Raw genomic sequence first — 26,812 nt, 5'->3', positions numbered from 1 at the left:
GATGGGCAAGATGGGTAAAGAGGAGTGGGAGATACAGGCTTTCAGGTATGGAATGAATAAGTAACGGGAATAAAAGGCACAACATAAGGAATATAGTCAATGATATTGTAAGAGCGTTGCATGGTGACAGATGGTAGCTATACTTGTGGTGAGCAAACCATTATGTATAAACATGTCGAATCACTATGTTGTACACCTGAAACTAATGTAACATTGTGTGTCAACTATACTTGAATTAAAAAAAAAATTTTTTTTTAAAGATTCAAATGTAAAACCCATGGGGAGAGGTCTTAGGTTAGTACTTATCAGTCAATGCTTTAATTCGCAGTTAATGCTTTGATAAGGATTACTTGATAGCCAGCTGAGAACAAGAACAGAACGTGGGTTGGGCTACCGTGGATGGAAAGGTACTCGTGAATGCTGAAGGACCAATGAAGGTTAGATGACAAAATGCCCCCCCAAAAAGGTTTTACCTAAGTACATATCATCTGGAGTCTGCCCGGCTCAGGATATGCCTTAGAGGTTGGCGTGAAGGCAGCGAGTAATGTTCAGGGTGTAATATGCAGTCTGGTCTGCCTGAAGTATGAATGAAGTGCTGACAGAGGAGAACCAAGAAAGCAAGCCCTGGGGGAGGGTACAGGGAAAGCCATAGTCAAGAGTTTGGACTTCATTCCACAGTCAGTGAGGAATCTCAGAGCGCTGCTTAACAAGGGCACCACACCATGAGACCTAAGCTGCTTATGGAATAAGGGAAATGGGGGGGGGGGGGGTAGGGTAAGGAAGACAGGGGCTCAAGATGTGGGCAAGAGGCCCTTACAATAATCCAGTTATGAAGTCCTGGAGGTCCAAACTAGGATGGTGGTGATGAGAATAGAGGAAGAGGGGAGCCTGGGTGGCTCAGTAAGTTAAACAGCTGACTTCAGCTCAGGTCATGATCTCACGGTTCATGGGTTCAAGCCCCGTGTGGGCTCTGCACTGTCTGCCCAGAGCCTGGCGCCTGCTCTTGATTCCGTGTCTCTCTCTCTTTCTGCCCCTCCCCCACTCGTGCTCGCTCTCTCTCTCAAAAATAAATGAACATTAACATTAAAAAATTTTAAAAAGAATATTAGGAATGGTGCCATGCTGCAGGAGATACAGATGCCGACTGGATTTGGGGGTTTGCTGAGAAGACACCCCAAGCCACAGACACCTAGGGACGCTGGGCACTGACAAAAAGTCCAAGAATTTCTAGTCTCCTTTCTCCCCGTTCTCCACCCAATCAAAACTGCCCTAACTTGACATCAGTTGGCAAGTTATTGAGTGCCTACGCATGCAAAATAAATGTAAGAGTCATCTTTGCATACCCCAAGCCACGGACAGAAATAAACCTGGCAGAGAGAAGGTGAGGCTAGCACCGCTTTCCGGTCCTTCTTTCCAAATCTGTGGGCACTAGTCTAAAGCTCTAAAAACCTCCTTCCTTGGGAAAGGCAGCCAAGATTACTGATAACCAGGAGATGACTGGGGTCTGGTCTCCCTTCTACCACTGGCGGGGTGCCCCTCTTAATCATCTACTTCTTCTTACGTTGGAGCAGGTATTTCCGAGATCCCCCAAACTCCCTCAAACTCCAGGGCTGCCCTATCTTTCCTCTACCCGTGCATTGTCTTTCATATTACTTCATTCAGTTAAAAACATTTTCCCCTCTCGTTTTCTAACCACGTTCTTTATAAAGCCCAGCACCGACACAGGGCAGAAGTGATGGCCTCAGTATCTGGGCCTGGGCTCGGGCATCAAGACAAAGCCAATCGGCCTCCTCCTTCAGCGTGTCTTCTCCGCCCGCCGCCATCACCGCTAGGCCTTCCCGACCGCATCCCGTTCCCACGGCAACCGCGGGGCGCGCGTCCGGGCTCTGGACCGCAGGGCCGCGGCCCCCGCCCCGCCCCCTCCCCCCCACGTTCGCGCGCGCAGGGCGAGGAGGTCGCGTTGCCAAGGGAACGGGAGGACGCTAGGCAGCCGCCCCCGCCGCCTCCGCCCCTAGAAAGCCGGGCCGCCGCCGCGGAAAGCTGTCCCCGGGGAGGAGGAGGGTTAGGGGAGACGAGACAGGAGGGGGAAGAGGAGCACCGAGACGGCCCCCGCGTGATTGATGGGCGGCTCCTCCGCCCTGGACCGGCCCGCCTGCCCCGCCCCTCGGCCCCTTCAGCCCTCGCAGGTGGGGAAGGACTGACCCGCCAGGTAACGGCCTGCCCGCCCCGGCCGCGCGCGCCCCCTGCGCCCCCCGGTCCTCCTCCGAGGCGTGGGGAGGAGAAGGGGGACAACGTAGCCTTTCGACTCCCGCCATTCTGGAGGGAAATCGGGCCGAGGCCTGGAGGCCTGGCCGCTCCCTGTCCCCCGTGCTTTCCTGCCTCAAAGGGACAGGTGCGGGGGCGGGGTGGGTGGGTGGGGGTGGGCTCTGTGGTCACGTATATTCGCGCTCTGGCAGCCGCCCCGCAGCTACAAAACTTCCCCGCAGGCTCCTCTGGTCTGCAAGCCCAGGGTATGGCCGCCCATCTCTGCCACAGTGTCACAATAAAATGAAGAGTCACCGCCAAAGAGCTTTTCTTATGAGCCCCTTACACACACCCCCAACCCAGCCCTTGATCTCTTAAACCAAATTGGCTGGGAGAGTCCGATTATCTGCGCACCCCCCACCCCCCATCCATCTCATTTCCTCCACTTTCCCTTGGGCCACAGCATTCTCTCAGTAGCTGGGTGTCAGGAAAATTGGCCCCAGATCACTCATCTTTGTTGCTTATATTCAAGTCATTTTTATAAGATTTTAAAACTCTTAAGATTTTTTTTAAAGCCGAGACTTAAAGGAATCCTGTAATCTTTGTCATTACAAATTAATTAAAAGGAGAACTAAGTTCTGAAGTCTTTCTTCCAAGCACCCACTTGTGGAAAAGGGGGACTTTAGAAACCTGATTGTCAGGTATTCATATAGCCATTTAGATTTGGTTCAAAGGAAGCTTCAGCCTAAAGAGGGGCTTAAATTTACATTTTTCTTGATTGCTGAACCAAGAAAATATTCACTTTAATACTTCTAAAAGACCATATTAGAAACTTCTAATAAGAAAAGAGTGAAATAGCTTGATGTCATTAAAAAGAGCTCCCTTCAATTCTTTGGACAAGTGTGGTCACTGAGCAGGACAGTATGTATGATATTTTAGAGAACTGAAATATATTCTGCAATCAGAGTCTGTTCTCCTTAGTCAGGGAAACTTGGTTTGAATTCATCACAATCTTACACTAGAGAGGAATACATATGTCACAAAGTTCTTAGAATATTCCTCATTGAAATTTCACAGATATGTAGAATTTTGAGGCCAAGAAGAAGCACTCCCTCTTCCTTTCAGCAAAGCAGGGCTCATCTCCCTTCCCCACATCCCTCCTACACCCTTCTCTCCTTCTCCCTCTCCCAATTTAATATGGCTTCTTATGTTGATTTTTAAAGCACAAGTTTGGCCCAATCTATTGTCACCAGAGACTTAAAACAGAAGTGTGCATGACCATGAGTGGATTTTAAATTGAGAAGCAGTTCAAAGGTGAGAAATGGGAGAGAATACAGGGTGCTATTTTAGAAACATGTGCCTTGCCCACATTTTATTATCACCCCCCCAACACACACACACACACACACACACACACACACACACACACACACTCTCTCTCTCTCTCTCTCTCTCTCTCTCTCTCTCTCTCTCTCAACCTGTGTGTATTTGCTGAGGAAAAATTTGGGGGCTTCATTTGGTTGAGAGGCCCACTAAACTGAGATCTGCAAATTAAGCATGATCTCACGTGAACTTACTTCCATACAGTTATTTCTGTTTCTTGTTCATCCTGGGCAGTTTTCGAACCTGCAGTACAGTATGAAATTCAAGTGATACTTCAGAAAGGTGGAAAGTGTTTACCTGTTTACTTAAACTGTGGCGATCTCCTAATCATCGGTTTGCCTAGTGCCTATGGTATTCGTTTACTCTCAGAGAGTACTGGGGTATTTAAATAAGAAAGCACTTGTGGCACGATGATGCTTCTAAATATACATTTTATAGTAAAGTACAGTAATAGAGAGTTTGTGGGAGGGTAAAGAGACTTTTGTAGGTAATTTCAAAGTCCTTTATTTGGTGGGTGTTTGTGAAGTCAGAGGTAACCTAACAAGTAGTTCAAATAGTGTTATTTCCTACCTAGTTAGGCAAAGTTTTGCCTCTTGACTCAGGACCCTCTTTAAAATAACACCACATTAAAGCCAGACTCTATTAGCTAGTTTTTCTATGTGAACTTTGTAACCAAAATGTATCATCCAAGTGGACTCTGGGATGTGCCCCTTTAGTGACCATTAACATATTTTCATTATGAATCCTTATGTTGTCTGCCTGATTAATATTCGGACAGACTTCTCTTTCCAACAGTAGCAGCAAGGGTTCATCTTTCTGCCTGTTTTAACACCATTGTTTTCTGAAAAGAGTGGGAACATAACTTCACTCTGTGCAGGTACAAATTCATAGGAAAAGGTGAAAGTGATCTTTTAAAGTGCAGTTCCATAAATGACTACTAAACTGGTCAGAGGCAAACTTTAGGTTTTGTGTGCAGTCTGTGGAACTATCCGTTGGATTATAGTTTCAGGTTCAGACCCTCAAAGACCAACTTTCTGTACTAGAGAGACAGTAACTCTGCAGGAAGCAGCACAAGTTGCTAGATGATATTGCTCAGAGCTAGGTGATAAACTTGGTGAGATTTCACAATGACCAGTCCAGACATGGAGTCACCACGAATCAGGGGCAACCTGATTTCGCCAATATCTACACAACTGAAAAAAAAATGGAGAGGGGAAGGAAAGGTTCAGAATGCAGAGACACCTGAGGGTAGGGATGTTGTCTATCTTATCCTACTGTTTTCCCCAGAACCTACAGCAGCACCTGTCACATGGTAATTATTTAAAAATGTGTGTAGGAGGGGCTGGGTGGCGCAGTCGGTTAAGCGTCCGACTTCAGCCAGGTCACGATCTCGCGGTCCGTGAGTTCGAGCCCCGCGTCAGGCTCTGGGCTGATGGCTCAGAGCCTGGAGCCTGTTTCCGATTCTGTGTCTCCCTCTCTCTCTGCCCCTCCCCCGTTCATGCTCTGTCTCTCTCTGTCCCAAAAATAAATAAAAACGTTGGGAAAAAAAAATTTAAAAAAAAATAAAAATAAAATAAAAATAAAAATGTGTGTAGGAAAGAACAACAAAGCTGGAGACATGGTGCTTCCTGATTTCAAACAATATTACCAAGCTATAATAATAAAATAGTATGATATTGGCATAAAAGCAGATACGTAGGTCAGTGGAACAGAATAGAGAGCCTCAGAAAACTCATGCATATGTGGTCAATTAACTTATGACAAAGGAGCCAAAAATTTGCCACTGGGACAGAACAGTCTCTTCAATAAATGGTGCAGGGAAAACTGGATGGGCACACGGAAAAGAATGAAACTGGACTATATTACGCTGTATGCACAAATTAACTCAAAATGGATTAAATAATTAAACCTAAGACCTGAAACCATAATACTCCATAGGTGGTAAGCTCCTTGACTTCAGTCTTGGCAAGATTTTTTCGGATTTGCTACCAAAGGCATCAAAGACAACAAAAGCGGGGCACCTGGCTGGCTCAGTCAGAAAAGCATGCGACTCTTGATCTCCAGGTCATGAGTTTGAGCCCCGTGTTGGGTGTAGAGATTACTTAAATAAATAAACTTAAAAAAAAAAAAAGGCAACAAAAGCAAATACCAGCAAGTGGGATTCCACCAAACTAAAAAGCTTCTACACAGCAGAGGAAACTATCATCAAAATGAAAAAGCAGTCTACTGAATGAGAGAAAATATTTGAAAATCATATATCTGATAAAAGGTTAATATCCAAAATACATAAAAAATGTATACAACTCAATGGCAAAACAAAAACAAACCTGATTCTTAAATGGGCAGAAGATTTGAATAGACTTTTTTTTTCCCAAAGAAGACATACATATGGCCAACAGGTACATGAAATGTGTTCAACATCACTCATGATGAGAGAAATGCATATAAAACCACAATGAGATATCAGCTCCCCCTTGTTAGAATGGCTAGTATCAAAAAAGATAAGAAATAAAGGTTGGTGAGGATGTGGAGAAAAGGGAGTCCCTGTGCACTGTTGATGGGAATGTAAAATGGTACAGCCACTATGGAAAACAGTATGGAGGTTCCTCAAAAAAAAAAAAAAAAAAACTAAAAATAAGAATAACCATATGATCCAGAAATTCCACTTCTGGATATTTATCCAAAACACTAACACCATGTTAGGCCATCTAGGCCATGGAGGCCAACTAGGTATCTACTGATGGATGAATAGATAAATGGGAGATATATTATATGATATATAATTATATATATATTAGATTATATATATATATATAGAGAGAGAGAGAGAGAGAGAGAGAGACAAAGACAAATACTGTATAACCTCAAATGGATTAAAAAAAGAAAACAACAAAACTCATAGGCAGAGAGAACATCCAGAGAACAGACTGGCAGTTTCCAGAAGCAGGAGGTGGGGAGGGTGGGCAAAATGGGTGAAGAGAGTCCAAATGCACAAACTTCCAGTTATGAAATAAATAAGTACTGAGGATGTGACATACAGCATGGTGACTGTAATTAATAATACTGTATATTTGGGGTTACTGGGGTTACTGGGTGGCTCAGACAATTGAGCATCCGACTTTGGCTTAGGTTGTGACCTCACGGTTCATGAGTTCGAGCCCCGCATCTTGCTCGCTGCTGTCAGCTCAGAGCCGGCTTCGGATCCTCTGTCCCCCTCTCTCTCTGTTGCTTCCTCGCTCACGCTCTCTCTCTCTCTCTCTCTCTCTCTCTCTCTCTCTCTGTCTCAAAAATAATAAACATTGAAAATAAAATAATACTGTATATTTGAAAGTTGCTAAGAGGATAGATCCTAAAAGTTCTCATCACGAGAGGAAAACCATTTTAACTCTGTGTGGGTGATGGATGTTAACTAGACTTATCAAATCAGAATGTTGTATGCGAGAAACGAATGTTATATGTCAATTAAAAAAAAAAATACCTAGAGAAACCAAGAGAGCGCTTCTCTGGCCAATCAGCAGGAGGTGCGGGACCTTAGATGACCATACTGCTGAGGTCTAGCAGGCTCGTTATGAACGGCGCCGTTTGATAACCTTGTGAACTTAAATATTTTGGCCATAAATTTAGGCCACGCCAATCCGAGCCAAAGCCCTTGGAAGCACTGGCGCTCCTTCCTTACCTCTCAGGCGCGGTTCCCTGCAATCTGTCTTCAGCCCCGCCGCTCTCTCGGCTAAGTGCTCTCACCAAGGTTATAAATAACCTGCTCTTCCCAGAATCTCTGAAACTGCACCCACCTGGTTTTCCTCCTGCTTCTCTGGCTCCTTTGCAGTTTCTCCATGTTCTTAAGTTGGAGCGTTCCTCAGAATCCTGTCTCGGGTCCTCTTTGCAGCACACCTTCTGCCTTCGACTCTGGTTGTCCCCCAAATGCCAGTGGTGCCCAGACCTTCACTTCTCCAGCCAGCTCCAGAGCCCCGCGTCTGACGGCTTGCTTGACATCTCCATGTTGTTTACCTGCCCCTCCTCCAGAATCGTCTGAGGGGACCTTCTCCCTGACCAGCTAGCTGCTGGAGCCGGTAACCTGGGCGGCTTCCTCCACGTTCCCTCTCCTGCGCCATCCATATGATCACCAGCCCTGAGTAGCCCTCCAACCCATCGTGGTTAGCACGGGGGCCCTGGTGTGAGACCCTCTGGGTTCAAATCCCAACTCCACCATTTAGTAGCTCTGTAACCTTAAGCAAGTGACTTACTCCCGCTGGGCCCCGGTTTCCTGATCAGCAAAAGAGAATTGTGATGCTTGCCGCAAGCATGGGCCGGAAGATGGAATGAGTTCACGTGTGGAAATGTTTAGAACAGTGCCTGGCACTTCAGCAGGCTCAGTAAATAGCACCTATGGCCTCCTCCTCCTCCTCCTCCTCTCCCCTGTTGCTACCCAAGTGTGGTCACCATCTTGTCTGGATTATTGTAATATATTCCCAGTGGTCTTTCGACTTCCATTTTTACTCCACCCCCCACCCCCCATTCATTCTCCATACTAGATCTGGAGGGGCCTTTTAAAATGCAGATCTAGCCATTTACTCCCCAGGTTGGATCCTTCCAGTGGCGTTGTGTGGCCCTTCCAGTCATAACCTTCCACACTCCAAGTGAACTGGTTCCTGCCTACCCTGCAGCCCTTCTGTTGCTGTCCTCCCCTCTCTCTGCTCCAGCTGCACTGGCCCACCTGTTCCTCAACTGCACTGCTGCCCCCAAAGCTCCTGTACCTGCTGTCCTTTCTTGCCTGGCTCAGCGTCTTGCCTGGCTCACTCCTTAGCAAGCCCAGTGTCCTCTCCTAAGGGAACCCTTGCCCCCTAGATCATGTGATGCCCTCCCCATAATAACCATCTCTCATAGAAGGCCACATTTCTGGGGCGGCTGGGTGGCTCAGTCAGTTAAGCGTCCGACTTCAGCTCAGGTCATGATCTGGTGGTCCGTGAGTTCAAGCCCCGTGTTGGGCTCTGTGCTGACAGCTCAGAGCCTGGAGCTTCAGATTCTGCGTGTCCCTCTCTCTCTGACCCTCCCCCCGTTCATGCTCTCTCTCTGTCTCAAAAATAAATAAACGTTAAAAAAAAAAAAGCCCACATTTCCACTCCATAGTGCTTATCACAATCAATGTTCCCTTGTCAGTGCTCAAAGGCTTAAGATTTGAACCCAGAGGGTCTCACAACACAAAGGCAAAGACAAAGGTCATGTTCCTCTGGCCAACTGCTCTATCCCAGTGCCCAGCCTAGTGCCTTAGCTGGAGTAGGGACACAACAATTGTTGAATGAGTGAATTTAAATTACCAAGGGCTCGTAACTTCAGTCGTCACTAATTTAGCTAGGTTTTCTTTTTTTTTTTTTATCAAGTTGTAAAACTTCTCCTGAAGCGGGTGTCTGTCAATCTAACCCTCTCTGAATAACCAGGACAGGATCACTGAAGCCAGCTGATGAACGTGGCTGCATTATTTATGCCGGGAATAGGAGGGCTGTAAGGGCATCAACACCAATACAAAGAGTCTTTGCAGGCTGAAAGGGGCATCTGTGGCTTTCAAACAATGGAAATTGGATTTGTAAGAGAATAAAAGCAGTTATACTATGCTAAATCCAAATATGGCAAAGCAACAAAGAATTGTGCCACAGCACATTCATTTATCTTGTATATGCAGGTTGGGGATTAAGGATCATGTTGCACGAAGCAAGGGACAGGCAGAAGTTCGTGAGTGATGTTCAGTATCTGCGGGACATGCAGCACAAAGCGGACTCTGAATACCAGGTAAGTGTAGAAAACTAGAACTATCCTCCCCCTCCGCCTACAGCTTTATGAGAGAATTCAGGGTGCAGTATCAGTGTTTGATCAGCAGTAATCGTTTCGTAAAATCCAAAACCCATCACGTCCTAGATGTGTGACCATGGAAAGCCACTGAACCTCTCTGTGCTTGCTCATCTTTAAAATGGAGTTAATGGGGCGCCCAGGGGGCTCAGTCCTTTGGGCGTCCGACTTCGGCTCAGGTCATGATCTGGCAGTCCGTGAGTTCGAGTCCCACGGCAGGCTATGTGCTGACGGCTCAGAGCCCCGAGCCTGCTTCGGATTCTGTGTCTCCCTCTCTCTCTGCCCCTCCCCTGCTCATGCTCTGTCTCTCTCTCTCTCTCTCAAAAGTAAATAAACATTAACTTAAATGGGGCTAATAATAGTACCTACTTCAGGGTGCCTGGGTAGCTCGGTCGGTTAAGCGTCTGACTGTCAGGTTTCGGCTCAGGACATGATCTCACAATTTCGTGAGTTCAAGCCCCATGTCAGGCTCTACCTCGTTGGTGCAGAGCCTGCTTGGGATTCTCTCTCTCCCTCTATCTCTGCCCCTCCCCTGCTCACACGGTCCCTGTCTCTCTCCAAATAAATAAATAAACTCAAAAAATTTAAAAAAAAAATAATAGTACCTACTTCATAATATTGTCATGAAAATAAAATAATACTGAAAAAGTATTTAGCACAGAGCTTGGCTCACAAACCTTTGATAAACAAATGACATTTGATAAACCAGCTATCAAGAAAAAAACCATTAAAGAGTTAACTGGATCGACGCACCATTTATAAAATAATATGGCCTTCCACTGTCATCCCACCAGAAAAAAGGTGTTAGCACATTCTCCAACAAGCTAACTATTCGTCACCCTAGTTACAGTGTTTACATGCAAAAACAAACCAGACAGGGAGCCTGAGGAGTCATGATGTAATTACCCAGAGCTGGCATAGGACAAGCTTGCCAGACTGGGTGTGGGATTCTGGGAGCAGTTAGAAAGTGTCGCTCAGCCGGATGGCCAGAGGTCAACCCTCGCCAATCAAGGAGGCGTGTCCTCAGCCTCAGCCGAGGATTGAAAAGTGCTCCTTCCCTTAGGAAAACACAGAACTGTCCTTATCAGATTCTTCTCCTTCTTAGCAATGTCAAATATAACCAAACCTCCTGGGTCACCAAGGAAACCAGACCTATCTTAGTAACCTGATTTCACCTGTATAACACAGCTTAGCTTTGGGATTGGAAACAAAGTCAGCAATTTCCTCCCACAACTTGCCAACCCATGTACAAGACTGTAAAATCGACGGAATTTCTGCACAATGAATAAGAACATAAATACCTGAACTGGTCACACTGGGAATCCATCTACTTTTCACCAGGATGCCTCTGCCACCTGACCCTCCTTTGGAAATACGTGTTTGAAATGGTCTCCAGAATAGGCATGTAAGAAAATCCATCATTATTTGATGGTCTGTGCTTAAGAAAATCACACAAATGTGTGGCTTAAAGTCACCACGGTCGTATTTTTCTAATCTCATTGAGTCTTCAACACTGTCCTTTAACAATACTTCTTAAGTACCTACTATGTCCTAAATGAAGTCCCCTCTCTCCCAGAGTTTTTATTCTGGGATTGAAACAAACACTACACACAAGTAAATAAATATGTAAGATAGTTTCAATTACTGATAAACATAAGGAAGCAAATAAACAGAAGTTTTGGGCAGTGACATTTGGCCATGGAGGTAAAAGATGGGAAAGAGTCGGCCAGAGCATCCTGAGTAGGAGGAAGGCAAGTGCAAAGGCCCTGAGGCAGGAACTAACTTGGAGCCCTGGAAGAAACAAAAGAAGGCCAGAGTAGCTGAAACACCTTGACCAAGGGAGAATGTGGCACATGACAAGGTAGGAGAGGTAAAAAGGGCCAGATGATGCCTGAATCTCTCAGGACAAAGCTTGGTGTTAGGAGTTTCTACTTATCTCACTGAGAATTATTGGATGATTTTAAGCAGCGGAGTGGTATGATCTGATTTACGGGGAGGTGGGGGGGGTGGTGGTGGTATTTATTTATTTATTTTTGAGAGAGAGAGTGCATGAGCTAGGGAAGGGCAGAGAGAGAGAGAGAGAGAGAGAGAGAGAGAGAGAGAGAGCGCATCCAAAGCAGGCTCTGTGCTCAGAGCGCGGAGCCTGATGCGGGCCTCAAACTCAGAAACCGTGAGATGCTGACCTGAACAGAAGTCAGATGCTTAGCTGCCTGAGCCACCCAGGCGCCCCTGATTTACACCTTTTACAGATCACTCTGGCTGCTGTGTGGGGAAAGGACCAAGAGGGGCTAGGGAAGCAGCAGAAAAACTTAGTAAGGAAACCCTGGTAGAAATTTAGGAGAGAAATTATGGCGGCTTGGACCCAGAGGGTAGGAGTGGAGGCGGTGAGATGTGGCCCCACCCAGGAAACAGAGGCAGAAGAGACATCTTGCTGATAGATGGAGAGGCGGAGTGGGGGAGAGAAAGGAGTGAAGGTTGACTCACATCAACATGTTTACTTGTCCATCAGCTTCCTCTGTCATCGTCCCTTTTAAACTTTTCTCCTTTTTTTTTTTTTTTTTTGGACCTCCCATCCCCACACTTTCAACAAAGAACTTCCCTTCCTGTTTTACACACACAGGAAACAAAGCAAGGCCATCAGGTGGGAAGCCACGGCACTCCTCCCCTTCCATTCCAGGCTCCGCATCCATCCAGCCCCTCAAGTCCCGAGGGTGAAGTGACACTCTCCCTGCCAGTGCCTGGCCCGAGTTCTTGGTCCACGCCCCGCCCGCTGTGCCCAGCCCCTCCCCATCCAGGCACTTCTCATCCGTATCATGGACATTTCCTTCCTCTAATTGGCTCAGCCTACAAACACGTTCAAGTCCCTCCTGTCCTCAGAACAAAAGAACAAAGCTGCCTGAGGACCCTGTGTCCTTCTCTGGCCACAGCCCAAGATGTCCCCAGACAGCTACATTTCTGTCACCTCCCCCCATCCCTCCCCGGCTCCCCATTCATTCCTAACCCATTGTGAGGACCCATTGCCTGGCTGTCACCTCCCCTCCCCTGAAACTGTTCTCTACTCAGGTCAGTAGCCAAATCCAGCAGCCGCCTTTTCAGGCTTTGTTTCCTAAAGCTTTGTCTACATTTGACACTATTACTCTTTTCTTCTCAAAACATTACTCCTTTGCCTTTCTGACGTCACACTGTTCTGATTTTCCTTCCGCTCCTGTCACAGTCTTCTCTCTGCCCCTCAAATGTTAATTCCCCCAGGTTTCCATCAGCCCAGTTTTCTTCTAATACACACGGTCCCTGTGACCCATCTCATCCCTCCTGTGTTTTTAACCACCACTCCTAGACTAACGACTTGAAATCCCGAGTCTCCCCCAAAGTGTCGACATCACGTGCACGCCTGCTTGCTGGGCATTTCCAGCTGGATGTTGCAGAGGGATGCCAGCCTGTTCCACCCCCTGCCATCCTCCTCTGCGTTCCCTCCCTGACGACAGAGACCTAAGCCTGCCCGACTCCCCTCTCTTCCTCACCACCCACACCCCACCAGTTACCAAGTCCTGCCACCATTACCCAAATGCTCGTGAACTTGTGCCTTCCTTCCCATGCTGTCGCTGCCATTCCGGTTCCCACCGCCACCGTTTGTCTCCAGGATTGTTCCATTGTCCTTATTACTGGTCTCCTTGCCTCCGACCTTGGCACCTTTCAGATTGCTTTTTTGAAGTGGATCTAAAATGTGAATTTGACTATGCGGTTGGAATGCATGCAGCTCTTGAGTTATTTCCCCTCACTTAAAGGCAGGCCCAAGACCCAAGAACCACAGCAAGACCAGCCTAAACCTTAACCACGTCTCCGACCTCCTCTCCTCCCTTCTTTACTCTCTTGACAAGGGTGGTGAGGACTGCAGTTTGAATTTAGAACTAAATGGAATGTCTGTACTCCCACCACACCCTCCTTTAAAAAAAAAAAAAAAACAACTTTAGGGGCACCTGGGTGGCTCAGTCAGTTAAGCATCCGAACTTCAGCTCAGGTCATGATCTCATAGTTTGTGAGTTCAAGCCCTACATCAGGCTCTGCACTGAGAGGGCAGCGCCTGCTCCGGATCTTCTGTCTCATGTTTCTCTGCCCCTTCCCCACTCCTGCTCTGTCTCTCAAAAATAAACATTAAAAAAATTACAAAAAACAACTTTATTGAGGTATAATTTACATATCATAAAATTCATCTGTTTTAAGTGTGTAGTTTCATAACATTTACCAAAGTTGCCCCCCTCACCATCATCCAGTTTTAGAACATTTCCATCACTCCCAACACCAAAACATCCTTTCCTAACTCTTTCACACTGCTTATGAAATAGTATTGAAATTGTCTTTTGTGTGACTTCCTCTCAATCCGGACCACAGCCTCTTAAGGACAGTGATGGAGTCTTAACTTTTCTATGTTGAACTGAATGCCCTGTCATTGATGTGAGTCAGCATTACCCAACTTGACCACCAACTCTGTTTATCAGACTTAGATTCAGCTGACTTGTAACTATTCCTCAAGGCCAAGTCCACCCCCATTGAGCATTTTCAAAACCACTCACCACAAGGTCTGCAGAAAATAATTATGGTTGTCTTTAATATGTTCTGAGTCTTGTTGAATGAAGGATGTAGCAACCCAGCAAAACTACTTTGAAGGGAACAGTAATAAGTTATTTGTGTTATTTAGTCTCTCCCTTGTCTTGTTCCAGAAAGGATTTAAACTAGGGGTTTAAGGATCTGTTACGTGACCTTAATAACCCCTCAATAACTTGGTCCATATATGACTTGTGTGTATCTAGATAATTGACCAAGGTAGACTTTGCATTAGGTCAGTATTGAAATCCTGGGTCATCAATGAGCTTGGCCGGTTACTTGTGGCCCAAGAAATCCCAGCTCTCGCTCCTAGCACAGCAACCTGCTTGGACACCCGTGAGTCCCATTTCAGGGTGTACAAATAGCATAAGACCTAATGACTAGATATGACTCCTAAATCATACATTTGCCACAGATTCCTTCCTGCGCTTCACTTGCCTTTAATGAACTGGCTCAAATTGAAGCCCTTGGAAACCTCCTGTATGCACTATTCCTGCTACATCCTAAAATATGCGAAGGCTTGGTACGCACCAAATTAGCAGTGCCTTTGCAGGTCTGTCTGCTGGCAACAGGAGAGGTGGGTTAAACCCACCCTGAGTTATTTTGATGCTACTCCTTTCAGTGGTTGGGTGGGGCCCTTTTGAAAAAAAAGAGGAAATAAACATCTATTTGGCCTATTACATGCTATTTCGGAATCTGGTAACTAGTACATAATTATATGCCATCTCAGGCTCTGGCTCTTATTTCTTCAAGGGTGCTCATGCTGCATAGGCTTTTTTTTTGGTCAAACGTGTTTATGTAACTTAAGGCAGAATTTAGCCATTAATGTCTACTGAAAGCTGGAGAGAAAGATTACACTTGGCATTTCAGAATGTTATTCGGTAATCTATCAAATGTGTTCAGATGGGTTTCATTTCCCGTCATTTATTCACCCTGATTTTTCACGTACCAGGCAAACAACTCAACATGACGATATAAACTTGTTCAAAGACGTGCTAGGTGACTATACCAGGTAGCAGGGGCTCGGGAACCATCGACTCAGGGGGTTGAAGGAGTAGAGATAATTCGGCTTCCTCTCCCATAGGAGCCAGGTGGGTTCCCTGCTCTGCTCACCTCTGGGGTGCATGCTTCTATACTCTTCACAGACAGAAGAGAAAAAGAAACTCATTTGAGGGGAATATCACGTCAAATTATTTTTACACCTTTGTTTTTTTAACCTCTTAAAACTAATGAGCTTGAACAATGCCCCCCAATGATAATTAAATCCCAAAATGTTGGATCATAAGAACAACAAAAACGTACCCACTGAAGCAGGGACAACTCCCACGTTTCAAAATGCTTGGAGACTTCAAGCAACAATAACCTTGACAGGGGCCACCTGCTCAAGAGGCAGAGATGTGCTGTGGTGTGGGGGGGGGGGGGGGGGAGGGGGGGGGAGGGAGGGGGGGCGGTTCACACCAGAACCCAGTGAGTCTGGGAAGTGTTCCTGGGGCATGTGGCTTCTTAAGGCACCAGGAGCTTGGATGGTGACTAGGAGGGACTGATTGAGAAACTGAGGACCCCTGTAGGTTCCGAAAGCTGTTAACACTTGGAGCGCCTGAATGGTTCAGTAGGTTACACGATCGATCGACTCTTGATTTTGGCTCAGATCATGATCTCACCCTTCATGAGTTTGAACCCTGCATCATAGGGCTCTGTGCTGTGCTGTGCTATGCGAACAGAGCCTGCTTGGGATTTGCTCTCTCCCCTCTCTCTGCTCCTCCCCTGCTCATGCTTGTGCTCTCTCTCTCTCTCTCTCTCTCTTAAAATAAATAAACTTAGAAAGTGAGAGAGAGAGATGGAGGGAGGAAGGAAGGAAGATAGGAAAGAAAAGAAAAGAAAAGAAAGAAAGAAAGAAAGAAAGAAAGAAAGAAAGAAAGAAAGAAAGAAAGAAAGAAAAGAGAAAAAGAGAAAAAGAGAAAAAGAGAAAAAAAGAAAAAAAGAAAAAAAGAAAAAGAAAAACGAGGGAGGGAGAAAGGAAAGGAAAGGAAAGGAAAGGAAAGGAAAGGAAAGGAAAGGAAAGGAAAGGAAAGGAAGGAATCTGTAACACTGAAGAAAAATCAGTTTCCAAGGCAGCCTGACTGACTGAGAGCAGGACTTTCTCAGTTGTCTGGCGGGGGAACTGCGGGCTCAGGAGACAGACCTCTGCTCCCAGAGCACAAAAACAAGGATGAACCTCAGGCCCAGACAGAAAGATCCTTTCTTCTTCCCTGACCAGAATCAGAGTCACATGATTTGGCAAAGGCTGACTTTAGAAATAGAAGTAAACCAAGAAATGGGATCAGAAACAACAATTAAAGCCTAATGATGCTAATGACGGCGGTGACGGTGGTGATGAGTGTCTTTCACTGAACACTCCCCATGAGCCACTCACTCTGCTGAGCGTCCTGCCAACGGGGACCCCAGGCTCTCCAGCAGTCTGGCAGCAGAGGGCATCTCCCTCGTACAGATGAGGGAAACAAGAATCAATGGAGGTAGTCAGCCTGCCCAAGGTCACGTTGGAGAAAGTGGCAGAGTGCGGGTCTGTCGTGTTTACCCGTATTGAGTTACCGTGAGTCACAGAAGCCACGTCATGCCCCACAGGCACATGTGCACATTCTGTGTTCTGCCCCCACAGTGGTAGCTTGTGCTCTGTGCGTGCCTGCAGTCACAGGGATGGGCTGGGGGGTGGGGGCCGCTGGGCGCCTGCAGTCACAGCGATGCGTGGGGGGTGGGGGACTAGTGGGTGCCTGCAGTCACAGGGATGGTGGGGGGTGGGGGGCTGCTGGGCGCCTGCAGTCACAGGGATGGGCTGGGGGGTGGGGGGCTGCTACACCAGAGGAGGAGGGGAGGAGGAAGCCGCTCATCCCAAGGAGGAAATGAGGAGTTACCTGAAGCCTTCCATTTTAAGACTGCCCTCAGCCAGTTCTGTCACATGAACAGAAACTTATTTATAGCAATCTAGCTCCAGACATGTGGAACTCTGAAAGGGGAATATTTTTAAAGTTCCAGAGGAAGGGGAGCCCCTGGTGATCATTACAAATCAATTCAACCTCTGCATCCTGCATCCTAAGGTTTCACACTTTGCCCTTGTCACTCCAGGACCCCCAAAGAGGAAGCAACTCCAGCATCAACAACAACAACAACAAAAATCATTCACATTACAAATAAAGAAAACCAGGGGCGCCTGGGGGTTCATTGGTTAAGCATCCAACTTCAGCTCAGGTCATGATCTCACGGTTTATGAGTTCAAGCCCTTCATCGGGCTTTCTGCTGTCAGCGCAGAGCCTGGAGCCTGCTTCGGAGTCTGTGTCTCCCTCTCTGTCTGCCCCTCCCCTGCTCACACACACTCTCTCTCTCCCTCAAAAATAAATAAACATTTAAAAAAGATGAAAAAAAAGCAAGTAACAAGAAAACCAGCCCCTGGAGGACGAGGTGGCAGTTATGGCTAGGTTCTTGCTATTTCTAGGACTGGAAGTCTAGACTTGCCTCTCTGTCCTGGTGTCCCTTCAACTCTGCAAAGCTGTAACTTCGAGAGGAGTAATGCTTGATTTACACAGAAAGACTGCTTGGCTTTATCAGGATAAAAATGAGGAAGGACCTACCCTGATGCTGGTTTGTTCTCTTGCTCCTCTGTGAGAGGAGGCATAAGGAACCAGAGGGAGAAAAAAATTTTTTTTTTTTTTACATTGCAAACCATTCTACTCCTCCTCCCCCTTTGGTAAAGAAATATTTAAGTTGCATGCATTCTTGGAGAGAATTTTCAAAAAACACTCAACCCACAAGAATTCTGTTCATCCCACAAAATCTGCTTTGGTCCTGCGTGCATTTGCTAACACCGTCCTGCACTTTTAGCCTATCAGCATTTGCCTCTTGCGCCTTTAATCCCAGTCGGTTAGGATAACACAGACATCTGCCGCTCCAGGAAACAACAGTGGCAGCCAGGACTCCTCCCAAACCAGCTCCAATCTGAAGTCATTGTGAAAGGAATGGGAAAGAAGAGGCCCATATTTACTTGAACGTCATTGAACTCTCTGGCTAACTCTCTCTAGGTTTACCTTGGTTTATTTTATTACTTGGTGTTTGTTTCACTTATTTATTATAGTTACTGTCCAGTATTCTGGGGGGGTTTCTTGCTTCAATTATTGATGAAAACAAACACTGCCCACGATTTATTAAAATGGCTTGCTATCTAGATAGCATAGTTTTGAAAATAAGGTTAACAGTGAGACAGGGGGGAAAATAAAGCGGCAACCATTTTGGAGTGCTCTCCCTTCCCCAGTAAGGCAGGGTGGAACAGTACCCTTCTCCTGGGAATCCAGGATTCCACTTGCTGCATGTATCACCTGGCCAGCAGTGCATGAGCCACACACCACCCCCCCAACCCCCAGGCCAGTGCCTCACCAGCAATTGTTGTGAGGCACAATGTAAACCAACTTGCTGTTCCCAATTCCAAGTGGTAAATGTTTTGTTAATATCAGGTCATTTCTATTTTTAACCATGTAGCATGATATTAGGCTTTCCCAGTGGTGTGAAATTCTGGCATGTCCTTCCACATCAAAGAAGGAGATGCATTTTCTAACAAAGGGGGAAAATGCGGAAGGAATCTTTCCTTTCTTAACCCAGCCAGGAAAGGGAGATGTCAGGCCCTGTTTAGAAACAGTATTGTTGGGTCCTTACGTTGCGTTTCTTTACCATGACAGGGGATAATTTGGCTCTAGCAGAGCAAAGGTGAATCTGGGCACTGGATCTACAGAAAGGCTCCAAGAAGTTTTCCTATTTTAAACTATTTAAAATATCACTGGAAACCCCCATATAGCACATGATTTCTTGGGGTTTGTTCAGTCCTGATACTGGAGAAGAAATCTTTTGGTACTAGATTTTTCTCTTAATTTCGTTTTTTGAAAATGGAATTTTTTTTTGTGGTTATTTTGTTTTTATTATTTTGCATTCAGGGACTGATATTTCCCCCTGAAACAATAATGCAATTGAGCTAACATGCCGTGCTAGACGCTGAGAGGATTCAAAAGGTAAGAGGTGGTCCTTACCCTGAGGGGTCGTCACTGATCAGCAGGAGACACGGGCTCAAAACAAAGCAACTAAATACAACAGTAAAAACGAAAATTGTGTAATTCCAGCTGCTTTTGTATAAAGGAGCAATTAATTCGGCCTGGGGAAGAAGAGCTTGGCGAGAGATGTCTCTTGAGCTGGATCTTAGTAGATCCACAGATTTGCCTGCCGTGCTGTGAACACCCCTGTGAAAGGCATTCAAAGGGGAGGAAGGGCAGGTGCAAAAGCTCTCAGGTAGGAAGGGTCTGATCCCACAACTGGGAGTGATCCAGGGGGACAGGGAGCCACGCTGGAATGAGCAGAGCTTTGAAGAGAATGAAGACAGAGGGGAAGTGAATGCTGCCTTTCAGGTACTTCCTGCCTTAAGGAAGCAATTGTTGGGGACACACTTGTCAAAACGCCTCTTAGTGTGTTTGTCACTGTAACTTATTAAAGCAGAGACGACTATTTTTGACCTGGCATTTTGGGGCAAAGGGAAGAGAGTCGTGATGCCTGGCTGAGTGTCTTGACACTTGGTAAATGTGCTGATGAGCCCTTGAAGCTGGACATTGTGTATTTCATGTTCCTCACGATAGGAATTAAGCAAAAAGTCATGAAAGTTTGTCGCAGACCTAAGCCAAAGATACTTTTTAAAAAAATTGTATTCTGCAGGCTTGTCTGAGACGACAGGAATACAGAAGAGACCCAAATGAGAAGAAACAAGATCAATTTGGGGGGCAAGAGACAAATTTGGAGAGACCCCGGTTTTCAACTGGGTCATCTTCCAAACAGGTACTTAGAACTCTGGGAGATACCCTCCTGCTGCCGTGTGTGTGTGTGTGTGTGTGTGTGTGTGTGTGTGTATACACGTGCGTGCACATGCATACGTCACTTAGGAAAAAGCCAACTCCAAAAGGAGGTACTGGAGAATCCTGAAAGTCAGGGTGGTCAGTCAGTTGGGCGTCTGACTTCAGCTCAGGTCGTGATCTCACGGGTCGTGAGTTTGAGCCCCACGTCGGGCTCTTTGCTGTCAGCACGGAGCCTGCTTTAGATCTCTGTCTCCCTCTCTCTCTGCCCCTCCCCTGCTCAGGTTCATGCACACCCTCTCTCTCATAAATAAAGCAAACAAGCAAACAAAGAAACAAATCCTACAGTTCAGAGCAGGGAGATACAGGGGCAGGAGATCCCATCCTGGATGCCGCCTGGGGCCGCTCCTCTGCTGTGTGACTGTCCCCCTTCACCCAGGTTGGGCCTCGTTCTTCTTTCCTGATGGATCCCATGGCGATGGTCTCTGAGATACCATCCAAATCAGAAATGCTACAACTCTTCCACTTCAAGAGTTGAGGCACTGGGCTTTCTAAAGCACAGCATCATCTCTCCATCTAAACGCCTGCACCTGTGTCTATCTGATCGGTCCATATAACCACAGCCATACATAGATATGGGTACGAAGATAATCTTATTTGTATATGGACTTATAGTCTAACTCGTTGCATTGCTTAGTCTGGTCTTTCAAATATAGTTAAAATGTAGTAATAACTGCATCGTGTAATGACTAGAAATTGCTCAAATATTTCTGTCTGGATGATAATAAAAAAGGATAAGATCCAAATAATAGTGATAAGACAATGACAATACTAGTCACCGTCATTACCATCATCTGAGTGGTGGCAGTGTTCCAGCCCTGTGCCAAATGTTTTATACATATTAGCTTATTTAATTCTCATAAATCTCTATATATTTACCTCCCCTCACAGATGAGAAACTGAGCCTCAGAAAAGACCAGAAAATTGACCTAAGACTCCATAGCCAGTGTGTGGTAGAGTCAGAGTTCCTTTCCAGGGAGCCCAGCCCCGGGGAAGTTGCTCTGAACCACTGAACGATACGATCATATTTCATGTTTAAGATCTTATCCGAGTAAGAATTTTACTTATCCTATGTAAGCACCAAACACCACAAGCTACATTCAACACCCATTTGTTAGCATGGTGAATTGATTTAGGATGAGCCAGACGCCTTTTATGAATTCTTATTTAATATTTTATGCCTGCAATATACTCTAGAGGATGGACTCTCGCTTTCTGTCAGCGGTGTGGATCCCTGAGATAGATCCTGGACACCTGATATCAATCGATTTGTTGGGATTTCTTTTTAATCTAGGAGGTTCACACTGCAGTTATTTAATGTTCAAAGGATCCCTCAGAAACATCAGCGATTGATGTATATGGGTGTAGATGTATCCCTGGGTGAGATCTATACTCCCTATTAAGGAACGTAAAATCACACAATCAGATATTCCACCTAGAGTCTAAAGGTGAAAGAGACTATCTTCTAACATTGGCAGCATCGAGAAGAACACATCGCCTGGATCGCTCCCTGTTAGTCGAAGACTAAATATAATGCCTGCTGCTGATTGAACTTAGGGAGTGAGATTAATCCAAAAATTAAATCTAGTTTGGCTCGAACAGCACACTTCTAGCATTAAGATAAATTCTCACATTTTTTGCACTTAGAAACAAAACTCAAGGACTGATAAGAAAAAAGGCAATTTAAGTCGAACGGTAGCATGTAGCAATCTTCCTAGATTGGTAAAGAAGTGGGCAGCTGGGTTCTTCTATTTTCACGCAAAGATTCACATGCATAGCAGTGGCCATTTTGTATGGCAATACTCACACATTTGGGACATTCTAGGACTAGAAGTTCTATGCTCCTCTCCATAAACTTTGTTTAGGGGACAGGCTGGTGACAGATTTCTGTAGTTTTCTTCTTTATGCTATAAAAATTATTCATTCTTTAAATCATCGTGGCAAAATGCTCAGACCACATCTAAAAAAGGATATGGTTGTACATATAAAAGTAATTATGAAATAAGGACAAAAATATGTGCTAAAACGCATAAAGCTGGCAATTTCTAAAGTGTAAGAACAGGATTTTTCATGTTGCACTATGCCACTGTACCTCAACCTGCCAGAAACCCCAAAACAACATTACTTAAATAATCTCAAATTTATTTTCCAGGTAATGATACCCCAAGGGTTTGGGCCTTGATTGTACAAGTGCCTCCAAGGTCACATCTTCTGTGTCAAGAAGAGTGACGAAATCAGAATTTTCCCCAGTGAAATTCACCTCTGCTTTCCTCTCTGTATTACAGATATTCTTTGGGGGATACTGGAGAATTTCCCCCCAGATACAAAAGCACAGGAAGGGCACGGGGAGTGAGAATTGTCACTGAAAGCATCATTCAACAGCCATATGACTTGTGTGCTCCTAGTGTTGACCCCACCCCCCACTCAATCCTTCCACTTTTGCTTGGTACAAGTGAAGCCAGAGATCCCTTATGAGACAGACCGTATCCAGAACTCTTCAACCCCCAGGATCATGGGTTGGTTTGGAGAGCTCTCCTCCCAGGTTTGGACCCCCACCCAAATTTCTATGAAAATCTGGCTGTTCCTAAGCCTTCATAGTCTGGGCCTGCCCTGCTATATTTTGAATCCTGAGGGGATACAGAACTTATCAAACCTCTTTATCAAACCTCAGTGCCAGGGAGGATGAGGATCCCAGGGGATCCCTGAGGATGGGATCCTCAGGTCCCAGAGGAGGGTATAAGAACATGGGCACCTCCCAAAGGAGAACCCAGGCCAGATTAGTCCCAGTTTCCAGAGCTCAGTGTATTGAATGTCACATCAGACAATTAGAGTTGCAAAAGATCATTGGTCGATGAGAAAAGACCAGGAGAAAGATACGTGTCCATGAGCAGACGTAAACCTAACCTAGCCCTCCTCCCTAGGTAAACATTCCCCTAAGTAATCCCCTTTTAGAGACTCCTGTGGCTGAAAACTCCAAGGAACGCTTTGCCTCTGATCTGTGAAGGGAAGTTCATTCTGACTGAGCCGGTGGTAGGGAAGTGGACTGCTTAATCCATGGGAAGTTTTCCACCACACGGTCAATACGTGAAGTGCACCACCACCCGTATTTTGACACTGGTATTGCAACTTCTGTCACTCGTTCCTTCCTTGCCCCAATCTCAGATTGTCACAGTTCTGATGAACCTGGAATAAGTGAGACATTTATCATCAAGTAACAGATCCACTATCAAGCCATCGTTTCCAGACACCTGCCTGGCAGGTGGCAGATCTCCCAACGCGGTGGCCCCACCATTCCGCACAAGCGCCTCACCACGACCAGTGCCTCGGGCAGAGGTTGTCTTACGTCTAAATCCAAGATAAAGCAGTAACCACCCAGCTCGTGCTGAGATGTTCTTCAAAGTGGTACCTCCTAAATACATTTAAGTTAATGGTGTGGCATAGAAAGAACCCTTATCATCAAGGGCCATCTCTGTCCCTCATTACAGTGTGAATTCAGACAAAGCACTGTAAGCACTTCAGTTTCCCATCACGGAGGTACTTATTATTAATGCTTATCTTGTGGGATCAATGCAAGAACAAGTGAGACTCTTGCGCTCATACTAACATTTGATTACCTTATAAATTGCCTTGGTGTCCGGCTGTTCTTACAAATGGTGCTCCAGTAGGTATTGGGTTCTGAGACTTCCAGAATACCTTCTTTTGCCTCAGCCCAATCCCAGGCCACATTACTAAAAGCCAACCTTATGTGGCAACTTAATTTTAGACCCTTCTCAAAGTTACATGCAACCTTGTTAACGAATCAGATTAGAATAAATAGGGAAATACATAACAGCTCCACAAAGTCATCAACTAGGAGCTGGATGAGCAGTAGACTAAAAACAAAGCAGTCTCTCAATATGAACAGGAAACAGTGTCCCCAGGAGAGCTGCTGGCCTAGAGGAGGACACATCGCCTGGATCATTCCCTGCTGTGATTGACAGGATATGTTGCCTTCTCAAACCTTCACAGAAGAGAAACAGGAGCCCTGATTTCCCCATAGAAAATGATGAAAATGAAAGGCGTCTGGGTGGCTCAGTCGGTTGAGCGTGTGACTTCGGCTCAGGTCATGGTCTCACAGTTCATGGGTTTGAGCCCCGCGCCGGGCTCTGTGCTGACAGTTCAGAGCCTGGAGCCTGCCTTGGATTCTGTGTCTCCCTCTCTCTCTGCCCCTCCTCCGCTCACGCTCTGTCTCTCTCAAAAATAAACATTAAAAAAAAATCTTTTTTTTTTCAAAGAAAGAAAATGACGAAAATGATAAGCCCATGACTTTGCAGGCAGCAACCTTCTGTGAAAAGGGACATCATGAGCATTTCTCATCTATCCTTGCTGGTCCAAATGCACAAACCTCAAGGACTTAGGACAGATCGTCACTGCATTTACTTTGCCGGCAACGAAGGCGGAGACCACCCAGCTCTCGGTTTTTCAAGAGTACTGTTTGCTTTGCTAATAGGAACAAGATTATTGTCCTTTACCATCAGCAACCAGCAACTAAATATTTAGATTCCAGGTCACAAGGACCCAACGTTACATTGGAAAGAGGCAGTAAACCTGATAACAGTAGCAACTGGCTCTTCCCCAGGCCTGGCTCGGTGGGATGTTGACCAGTGAGATCACCTGAACCTCCCAGAAAGCACGGTACTCTCAAGTGTGAAGGCAACTACCCAACATAAACATCTTAATTGTTTTGTCCATAATGATCCACACAAACTTTGGAGGTTAAAATTAAAAAGAAAGCCTCTTCAAGTAACCTGCAGTGGCTTAAAAAGTCAGAATGTCCATCCATACGTGAGGGCGGCGAAAGTCTAGAAATGTGTCGTCCAATAAGGTGGCCACTAGCCATGTGTGGCTAGTTACCTTTAACTTTAAATTAATCAAAAGAAAAATTTTATGTTCAGTTCCTTAGACGCACCAGCCAACATTTCACATGCTCAGTAGCCACATGTATCCCGTGGTTGCCATATTGGACCACGCAGATATAGGACATTTCCACCATTGCCGAAAGTTCTACGTGACAGCGCTGCTCCAGATTGTGGTCAAGTTCAAAAAAACAAAACAAGACAAGAGCCCAGGGGCCAGAAAGTATAATCCACAATACGGTGCTTTACATACTGTGGCTCTTTGCAAATGTTAGCTCTCTGAGGACAGTGCAGCTGTCCAAGAAGGCTGGCTCAATTTGCATTTTGTGTTTTCTGTGACCTCGCTATATTTGCATGCCTCCTTTCGTTACCTTCTTATTCAGCCTACCCTGCCTGTGAAACCTTCAGCTTCTCCTCTTTCAAACAGCTCTTGGGGAAGTTATTCTCCCATTAATCTGTCAGTGTCAACCCACCAACACCCTTACCGGTGTCATGAAAGCAGCCAGGGCTTAGCACATAGCATAAGCGTTCCATGACTCATCCTTCTCATTTTTCTGACTTCTGCTTGTCCGTTGTCGGATTCCTTGAGGGTCGGGCCTCCCTTCTTTCTGGCTCCAGGCCGGTGTGCGGCTGAGGCAGGTCACACACGCACACACCGGTTCTAACTGCCAGAAGGCCCCACCCTGGGAGGCTATGAGTCACCGTTAGCACCTGGTGTGCTGTCTGTCCTAGCCACCCTCTCGACTGTAGCTCAGATTCCGCACCCTCAAGGTGCACCTGAGCAATAACGTGGCTCTGCACACGACGTCTCAAGCTCCAAATGTACGTCATGGAGAGAGAATGTGCAGCTCACAGTTTGACAAGTGCAGATCTGTGAGAATTCTCATCTGAGTTTGTTTTCCATTTTAGCTGTTGATCTTTTCCCCATGGCATGTCCCACAAGCACCTCAGACTCAAGATGCTGACTGCGTCATCTGGTTCCCTCAAAACGGTCCCTCTTCCTGAATTAATTTCTGCCCAAGCCAGAATTCCAGAAATTATCTTGGGTTCCTTCTGCTGCTATTTCTCACACTTCACAGTAATCACACACCAAAGCCAGATCATCTTGTCTCCTTTCTCGGGAATCTGTCCATCAACACTCCCCTCTGCCGGGCCATCTCTTTTTTTTTTTTTTTTTTTTTTGCCTGGAAATTGTCAGAGTCATTTCCTTGGACATTTTGCCCTCACCTCACCCTTTCCAGCCAGTCTTCCAGACGGTACTAAGAGTGATCCGTCTGGATCATGTCACTCCTCTGTTGAAAATTCTTTAGTGGATCCCCACAGATCAAGTTCAAACACACAAGGTACTCAAGGCCCTGGCCGGCCTGACTCTCAACCCTGAGGGCACCTCTTCTGTGAAGTTTCTAGAGCTTCTCCTGGGGGTCAGGTGACTTTGCTGCTGTCTTTCCTCTGTATTCCCATAACACCCTCTGGACTCAAGTCCACCTTGGGGTTCCTCTTCCTATCTCCCTCCTCCCTTAGGCTGGAAGCCACTCGAGAGCAGGTGCATTTGTTGTCGTATCTCCAATGCCCACCATGTAACAGGAACTCAAGGAATGGCCGACGGCTGACAGTTACTGGAATGGTTTAGGAACACGCACGTGTTATAGGCATATAGCCGTAACAGCCAAAATAGGAATCCTCACCCCGCACGAGAGAAAATAGGAGATGTTGTTACTTGGAGTGGAGTGGTGAATGCTCCCTGACCTTGCTTGCAATTACTGAGAGGCAGGTAGTTTAGTAAGGTTGCCAGTGTGCAATGGCCAGTTTGGGCTTGAAGAGGAATCCATTCCAATCAACCACTTGGAAACCTCCACAGTGGTGATCACCAGAGAGTGACCAATGAAAGAGAGCACTCTTCCGTGCATACCCTTCCGC

The 26,812-nt window shown here is 46.0% G+C and overlaps 1 protein-coding gene across 16 annotated transcripts in view; it reads left to right on the top strand.

The window, feature by feature from the left end:
• The first annotated feature begins 1,946 nt into the window (after nt 1-1,946).
• MARCHF10 (membrane associated ring-CH-type finger 10) overlaps nt 1,947-26,812 on the top strand; it is an 83,868-nt gene continuing 59,002 nt past the window's right edge. For 5 of the 16 annotated variants that reach the window (XM_006940477.4, XM_006940478.5, XM_019818070.3 and 2 more), the window contains exons 1-3: nt 1,950-2,209; nt 9,305-9,411; nt 19,807-19,926. In XM_006940477.4, the coding sequence (XP_006940539.1) occupies nt 9,322-9,411; nt 19,807-19,926 (210 nt within the window). In that variant the 5' untranslated portion in view covers nt 1,950-2,209; nt 9,305-9,321. Of the gene's footprint in view, nt 2,210-3,467; nt 3,559-7,513; nt 7,698-9,304; nt 9,412-19,806; nt 19,927-26,812 lie in introns of all 16 variants that reach the window. The other 11 variants (XM_019818066.3, XM_019818063.3, XM_045045241.1 and 8 more) reach the window with 11 other exon arrangements.

The sequence above is a fragment of the Felis catus genome, chromosome E1 (assembly GCF_018350175.1).
Source record: "Felis catus isolate Fca126 chromosome E1, F.catus_Fca126_mat1.0, whole genome shotgun sequence".
Lineage (NCBI taxonomy): Eukaryota > Metazoa > Chordata > Mammalia > Carnivora > Felidae > Felis > Felis catus.
The sequence above is the reverse complement of the archived record's forward strand: the minus strand, read 5'-3'. Positions and strand labels throughout refer to the sequence as shown.